Source organism: Falco naumanni, chromosome 5 (genome assembly GCF_017639655.2).
Source record: "Falco naumanni isolate bFalNau1 chromosome 5, bFalNau1.pat, whole genome shotgun sequence".
NCBI lineage: Eukaryota > Metazoa > Chordata > Aves > Falconiformes > Falconidae > Falco > Falco naumanni.
In genome coordinates, this window is record NC_054058.1 from 81,168,403 (window position 1) to 81,177,097 (window position 8,695).

The 8,695-nt window shown below is 45.3% G+C and overlaps 1 protein-coding gene across 1 annotated transcript in view; it reads right to left on the reverse strand.

Annotated features, from left to right (window-relative positions):
* The window catches only part of CTTNBP2 (cortactin binding protein 2), a 90,996-nt gene extending 82,713 nt beyond the window's left edge, over positions 1 to 8,283 (reverse strand). The window contains exon 1 of the mRNA XM_040596326.1: positions 7,934 to 8,283. Within this exon, the coding sequence (XP_040452260.1) occupies positions 7,934 to 8,002 (69 nt within the window). The 5' untranslated portion in view covers positions 8,003 to 8,283. The remainder of the gene's footprint in view (positions 1 to 7,933) is intronic.
* Between the last annotated feature and the right edge of the window lie 412 nt (positions 8,284 to 8,695).

Below are 8,695 nucleotides of genomic sequence, written 5' to 3' on the forward strand. Positions count from 1 at the left end.
TTAAGGGTTTTTTTCACCAATAATTTTATGCCTACTGAGGTTTTCTTATCACAACTTTCTCCGATAAACTCCGAAACTGGAATGACCATATTTTTCCAGTACTTTAAGGACATCTTAGAATTCTTCATTATGGATAAGCAACCTTGAATCCCTGCACACAGGGTAGTTGAAAAAGCTACCACACCTTCTCTGCATGCACATCTCTTAATCAGCACTTACGGAGCTGCAACGTAGCTTAGCCTAACTGGACCAAAATACATAGTTAAAAGTTTCAATATATTCTCAAAAAAAGTCGTAAAAATATTTTTAAGATTTCAGTAAATAAAGCACATGGTAATATAAAACTATCCTTCCTCTTAAACACTCCCTGCCATCTCCTGATGATACAAAATGTCAGTCATGGCAGGCAAACAGTGCTCCATCTGAACAAGTCAGAGAAAACTGTTGTTTAGATCTAGAAAAGTAATCCTCCTAACATCTTGCAGGGGAGCTCTAAGTCTTCGATCTCCAGAAAATAAAGACTGCATTAGTAGCTCATGGCTTATATGTCATCTGGGGTTTAGCTACAATACCTGTGGTAAAGTGCCAAGCTGTAACAATTTAACCAACAATTTAACAACTATGTAACCAAGCCATCCATTATATTGGTTTTATAACAGAGACACAGGAATATGATGCCCCAGGGTGACATCTGGCATACACAACCAAAACACAAGAGAATTTTTTTCTCTACCTCTTTTGGATTTTAAAATGTCTGGTTTATTTGATTTATAAGAATAAAGTGCCTGAAAAAGACTACTGCTTCAGTCCTCTGTGTCTCTAAAACTCCACGTTATTTTTCAGATCGGTTTTGTAAGCAGTGTGTGTTGCCTGGCAGCAAGTGCACTGACAATAGAGCAAACAGCTAATTAGCCAAAACTCATTCAACTACCTGCGTATGCATCACAAAAAGATAACCTGCATTGCTAAAGGTTAGACGAAGCTCTGTGGTGAGCCAAAGAGAAGACAAAAGCTTGTTTTCTGAACAAGGGAAGAACAACTTAGGACAGCAGTCATCAAACTGGACAGGCGTTCTCCCACCTCCATTGTCTCTGGAAAAGATGGAAAGAGGATGAAACTGGAAGGTCACCAAGAGGCATATGAACAGAAGGAGTTCTTTCCCACATGCATAGCTATTTAAAGCAGAGATGGTAAAAGTCTTTAGAGTTAGATTTATCCCATCACCCCAACCACCACAAAAATTGTTGCAGGGGATTGGCAGTGCCAATAGTTTGGTTCTGCTGACCTAGCCTAGTTGATAGTACTGGCAACTTCAGGAGCTAAAAGTGCTAAAAGCAGCTGTTACAAACTCTGCTGCCTTCAGCAGAAGCCTGAATAGGTAAAGCATAAAAGCTACAGCTTTGTACTTCCCCTAAGCAGAACAGAAGCAAAAAACGAGTTAGCTGTGGATTAATCACAAATGATCATGGGAAACAAGCCCCTTGCTGCTCAGAAAACAGCTACATGGCCTTTTTAAAGGTGGAACTGGGTAATAACCCAGCACTTGGGAAAGAAACCTGTGGAGCATAACTGAGGGCTGAAGTGGAAAGACAAGGAGGGAGACGTACAAAAATGTTGTGCAGGAAAACACATAGGGAAAAGCTGTCAAAAAAAAAAAAAAAAGAATCCTTTCAGAAGACAATGGAAATGTACATGTCTACATTTGTTACATATTTTGTATTGAAATCTAGTAAATACACACAAGAATCCTATTGAGGATTCACAAAGAAGACTTCCAAGATGAGGTTCTAAAATTTTTTTAAATTTTTTACTTATTAGGCTATACAAAGAAATCTTTTAATATCATGATGGCCTCACATCTGTCAGACCCATGAAACAACTGCACCAGGGAAACACAACCCTGATTCATACATTTTACAACATCATTATGTCCCTCCAGGTACAACTCATCTAACCAAGTAGAAAGATCTGTTTTGACTGTATTTAGTTGCTTACATAGAAGTATCTAGTGCGAATTGAAATGTCTGGGGGATCAGAGGCATCTTTTGGGGAAAGGTAGATATGATACACGACTTAGATGAATCATCCATGCTATCTGGACTGGTAACAGAAGGTCAGCTGGAATAACCCAGAGTATCACATACGGACCACTAAAGGAAGCCCTCAAGATTAAGACACCTATAGGTAGGTGTGAGCTAGGTATGCTAGGTACCCTTTATTTTCAACAAAGAACTGATTAGCCTAGGTGAAATAGCCAAGAAAACTAAGATTCAGCTAATCAGCCACCAGAACTATTTGATTGTGGCTCCGCTGACTGTAATAGAATATTAAACACTGTGCATACCTGTAGATACCCAAATGTGTCTTGAATCCCATCCATACCTCCAAGAGTCAGTGGCCTAAGTCATTTCACTCAGAAACAGAAAAGCCCACAAACCTGTTTCTAAAACAGGTTATTCCTTCTAACTACTTACTTCAACTATAAAAGGAAGTTCCAAGACCTAGTTCAACATAAACATGGGTATGCAGTCAAATCCTAACCCTTTTCTAATAAAGAAAGTTCTGCAAACGGACAGAGTAATAAAAGCAGTGGTTACTTCACCATACAGTATTCATGAATACTTTAGGGAACATGAAAATTTATTGCTTTGGCTGTGGAAGGCTTGTTCTTTACTCTAAAACCAGGGTAAGAGTCTGTGACTTCATGCTTCTCCAGAAATTATCTGATGCAAAAATACATGTCTGTCTCCCAACCCATCCAAGATGAAATTAAGAAGTAAGATGTGACCTATAGGAATGTTTTTAGCAACAGAAACAAATATGAAGGCAGAAAAGTATCATTCAAGGAAAATCAATGCTGTGGAACTTGCTCCTCAACTAAGACGAAGTATCTTGCTGAAGAGAGTACCATCCAGGACTTACATAACATTCCACACAATCATATCTGAGGGATCATGAGGAGACTGTACACACATTTAATTATGCCTATCCACTAGCTCAATTACTCTTACTAGATTGTTCACATGAAGTTACCTGCTTATTCTGCCCTCTTTCCCAAGCACAGCTCCCTTGCTTTCTGGATTTTTCAAAGGTTTTCTTTAAAAGGTATAGGGGAGGTTTTGTTTAGTTGCTGTGGCATTGTTTTTTTTTTTGCTTGAGCTAACTGCAAAAACTTTTAACAGCTTCAACATTAACCATAAATATACTTCAAAATTGGGAAATGTATTTTGGAAACAAGAAAACCAGCCCCCAACCCCTCCAAAATTAGCAAGACACTGACCTTTACACATACCCAGATATTGTCATAGCTGTTAAAACATGTTTGCAATCTATTAACAGCCACAAAGGTACTTAGTCACTTTTTATTTCAGTGCAAGTTAGGTAACTAAGTCTTATTTTTATGGATCTAGGCCCACAACCCTTCAATGTTTAAACTCTTAATTAAATTTAACAGGTAATTTCTATTCAGAAAGTTACTTTCAGATAAGTCACTTCTAAGGCAAACAGTATAGGATTAGAACCAGATACAGGCAGGCATTGCTGAAGCTATCTTTAGTTTTCCAGAAGCTATCTTTTAAGTCTTCCAGAATTTTACACCTTACCCTGTGCTACAATAGAACCAAAAATCAATGCCCAGGAGACAGTACCTCTTCCCTAAGCCTACCCCACACCCTCCCATCTACATATTTAAGGATTACACAGGTATTGTAAAACAACTGATCCTTTTCTTGGGTAGGAATGGGTGCGGAAGCAGACCTCAAACTGTTGTCTTCCTAACTACTTTCCCTCCCATCCCAATTTCCATCTCTATTCCTGTCTTTGTATATCACCTCTGAGGCCAAAGCAATGCCTAAACAGATGAAGTCAAAGTGGTTGGAAAAACAACAGGACAGGACGTCCTGCATCCTACAGATTTGCACCTCCATGCCACTTTCACACATCCAGCTTACAGCCTTGCCCCTCTGCACTTCACCCTCAATGACAGTGTGACAAGTCCACACTTGGAAGAAAAAGGAACATTTAAAAAGCAAAATACATTCTGTAGCCACCTTTTCTCACCCACCAGCGCCTTCATGGAGTAGAAGGCACAGAAAAGGCAATGCTGTAGTTTGAGCAGGAGGAAAAGAAGCAGCAAGGTTTGAAGCACATCACTGCAAGATGGATCAAGACCACTCTCACCACAGAGGTGCAGCAGGACTAAAACAGACAAAACTGTCCTGTCTCTCCATCTCACCTCCATGTTGGAACACCACAACAGCATCACGCATCTGACTAGATAAACAATTCCTCTGAACAATCACACTCCATGGAGAACTCGTATTCAGATGAGGACAGTGCTTGTTAATCTAAGTCCTTTTGCAAGTGGCCATTCCCAGGATGTAATCCCTAATAAGATACATAGTCTTTGCTTTTCAAGGGTTATGGTCTCATTTTCTGCTACTTGCAATATTTTTCAGATAAGAATAACTCCAACTGATCTAAATCAGCCTCTGTAATTGATCTGATCAAAACATTATTTAGCATTTCACTATATTGACCAGAATGGCAGTCCTACTACAAGCATTCTTGCAGATCAATAGATAGCGAGTATACCAAGCTGAGCATAAAATCGTACACAATGTCACCACAAAGTGTCATGGAATTTCTCTCCATTTATCAATTTTTTTTCAATATTGACTTTTTCCTGTAGTGTAACTTTTTTGTACTGTTACGTGACCCACAGCAACACAGACTGATCCTTTTGGTTACGCACACATAATTCTCAATGAAATTTTGACCAATGAACACAGCAGCAAAATCTCTTCTCACTTCAGAGGAGTCAAGGTTCCACTTCCCATTTTACCAACATCTTCTACATTTACAGCTTTACAGACAGCGGAAGGTACTGTCTTTCAGAGAAAAATAACGTTTATGCTTTTGATCACTGGTCAAGCAAAATCAAACCGAGAAAATGTACTGAGTAATTTTAACAGACTTCGTGTTTGATATAACAGGCTTTTCATAGGCTTTGTTAAAGCTACACTGAAGCTGTACTGTGTGACAAGCCAGCCCTCTATGCACAGCAGGCTGATGTTCAGTGTTTCAACAAAAAGACTGTTAAATTGGATTATTTCTTGCTATTATATAATCATTATTGGTAGACATTATGCAGATGGAAGTCATTCAAAGATGTTTTAAAATACACACATATGTTTTCTCTCAATTCTAGTCCAAATTGCACCAATACAATTTCACTGGCTTCAGTGCAATCAAGCTGTGCAGGTATGAAAAAGGACCAGAACCACTCCCCTGCCATTCTTCCTTGTCATCCTTACCATGATAAAAATACCAACATTTTGTGGGAAAGAAGTGGTGGGCTTACCAAATGCTGTGCTTCGTCCAAGAAAAATCAGAATGACAAGATTATCAGCTTTGCTTCTCACTGTAACATACTATAAAGCAGTCTAGGCTTTTTTCAGTCAAATTCCCTGGTAAATGTAAAAAACAGGAGGGAGGGGGGCACTTCTAATCCTTTTCTATAGTGCTTCTAAAAGCAGCAAAAAACAGTCCTTTTTTTCCAGTGATTTTACTGAAAGGTACCAAGATGCAATAACAGCATTTAGTATCAAGAAACCCTACTGTGATGTCTTGTGTATTATATCCCCTGCTTACACCACAAAATCTATACATTAACATATTACTATTACAAATACCGTTCCTACAGTTTTTTTACTGCAACATTTGTGCAATAAGAATTCCGAGACCTGAATAAAAAACACCCTCAAACCAAAAATCACAAACTAAAACTGTACTGAAAACAGTACTTAATTATAAGTTGACATTTAGCATGACTTACAAGTTAGTCACCTGGACGTTTACTGTCATCCTAAAAGTAAGCAAGGCAATCCAATTCATAATTATGTATCTTGACTTTGAAGACAGAAAACAAGCTATTCACACTAACCCTTCAAAAGGAATACTGGAGTATTATATAAACATTTTTTAAAATCTTTTCATTGCACAGAGGAGTTCCTTTTGCTTTCCTCTACAAGAGATAAAATGAAATCAACAATACCGTGTTTGCATTGGCAAAGCAAAAAAAGATGAAAAGGAGTAATAAATATTTAATGACTGAAGGCAAATTAAAAGCAATAATTTAAAAAACATTTTGTTATTGCATCAGTATGGCTATTATTTTTGTAAGGGAGCAACACACAGGTTACTTCCTAGCATCTCTTCAGCTTTAAAAAAATGTTTTAAAAGCAGTGTGCAGTATAAGGCTATTGCTCCTGCCTTCCACAATGAGAACATCAAATTGCACGAGTGGCTTACATTGCACTACCTAGCAGGACAATACTGGAGTGCTCCTTGATTAAAAGCTGCTCGTTTGAGTTTTTAAAACTCAAACTCAAGAGAATAATTACATGACTGTACTAAATAATTTAGTGGTTGGTTTGTTGTTTTTTTTTAACTCAAAACTAGGGCTTTAAAGTATTTAATAGTCTGCTTTTGTGAACTCTTACCTTAACATTCATTTATGTCATGGTTATGTCATTGTTTTAAAAAACAGTGACGTTATAAAAATTCACTGTGTAAGGTGTACTTTTTGTAAGTAAAACTCAATTTCCACAACACTGCAGTAGTTAATACACGCAAGGATGATTAAGTGCACAGTTGGAACAGGATTTCAGATAAGAATTAGTGCCTGTTTGAAAGAAAACAAAATAATAATAAAAAATGCCGGCAATAATTACACAGAAACTAGTGACCCTATCGCTAGTGATAGGTGATCCCCTCCAGAGACGACCCCAAGCAAAAGGAGCGGCACAGGGGTTTTACTGCCTCAACCTGGGCATGTCACGACGAGGCCGAGCACTTGCAGCCCGGTTTCGGACCCGGCCACCCCGCTCCGCTGCCGGCCAGGCCGCCGCCACGGGCAGCGGAGCCTCGGTGGGCGCCCAGGCAGGTTTGAGCACGCCGGGTCAGGGACGCGCCGCGGGAGGGAGCGCAGCCCGCTGAGCGGGGTCTGCCGCTGCGGGTGAGGAGCCGGGGAAGCAGCACAGGCGCAGACCGCCCGAGAGGCGAGCCCCTGCTCCCCTGCCAGGGCGTCGGGCCGGCGAGCCCGAGCAGCCCCCCGCTCGCCAAGGGGAGCGCAGCCTCCATCCGACACCGTTTTAACCGACCGGCAGCACACCGCCGCCCCAGGCGCCTCACCCACCCGCGGATAAGGCACGCCGGGAGCGGGGGGGGTCTGCCCGGCTTCTGGGATATTTTAAGCGGGGAGACGGATCCTGCCCCCGGGGCGCAGGCCCGGGGAGCGGAGACTGCTCCACACACCGGCGCTCGGGGCGGGGGCGGGAGGGGAAAGGACGCTGCCCCGGCGCCGCAAACGCCGCACGGGGGGATGGAAGGAGAGAGCAAGCTCCTCGCCGCCCGGCAAAGGGTTAAAGACCCACATTTCTCCCCCTCCCCGATCTGACAGGTCCCACCGCCCCGGCCGCTGTCACCACCTCAGCCCGCCTGGAGACGGGGCGCAGCCGCCCTGGCTGTGGCAAGCGGCTGGGAAAGGCGGGTGGGTGAGCGGGTGGGTGCCCGAGGCGAGACCGGGGAGCGCACCCCCCCGCCCCGTGCACCCTCACGGGTGCCGCACGCCGACCCCGCGCCGGGGCAGCGGGAAGGAACAATGCGGGAGAGAGCCCGCCGCCCCTGCAGAGGGGGAGAAGGAAGCCGGCAGGGAGGGAGACCCCGCGCCCTTCTCTCTGCTCCCCCGGGGCGGGACGGGGCTCGGCTGCGGGAACCGCCGCAGCCGAGCCCCGTCCCGCCCCGGGGGAGAAGGAGGGCGGAGGGACAGAGCGGGGGAGGCAGGTCTCCAAGCGCCGCTTCGTTCCATCCCCACAGGGAGCCCTCCTGGCCCCGGCTGGCCCGAACCCCCCTCTCCCGCCAAGCCGGTTACCGCTGCCGTGGCCGCCGAGTCCTCCCGTCTGCCGGAGCCCGGCTCGCCGCTCGCGCCCTCCGTCGCCATCTTCCCACTGTAACGGCTCCGGCGCGGAGAGCGGCGCGGAGCCGAGTGGCGGCAGCCGCCGCCGCCAGGCGCTTAACCCCCTCCCCGCCGGCAGCGAGCCCACCGGGAGCGGGGGCGCTTAACCCCTCCGGCGCCGCGCAGGCGGGGCTGCCGAAGCCGAGCCGCCCCCTTAGCCGGCCGAGGCGAGCGACTCCCGCCGGCGGGCACTCGGGTTTCCCCACCCACCCCCTCCACCGGCCGCCATAAGGCGGCCCGGAGCCATGCGGAGGAGGGGGAGCGGGACCCCGCCGCGGGCTACCGGCGCGCCATGGTGGCTGAGGGGAGTGCCTCCGCCACCGCGCTGCCCGGGCCCCACGCAGGCACCGCTCTCCTCCCTTCCCTCACCCGTGGCTTGGGAGCTAGGAGAACGAAAGGAAAGGTTGTGGATAGGGCTAAAAAAAAAAAAAAAAAAAAAAAAAAAAAAAATTTACGGTGGGTTTGTCTCACCTGATCGATGAGATCCTTAAACCCGCTGAAGCCTTTAAGGGAAGGGCATCGCTTTGCCTCTTTCTCTCTGGGGGTGCTGGCAGGAGTCACCTCTCCCTCCCTGTCCTCCGTGGAGGGGCTGGGGGAGGACATTTCTGCCGCACAAGGGTGGCTTCAGAGCCGTCTGTGGGCGGACGGGCACATAGGCCCAGTGCTTCTACGCACCTC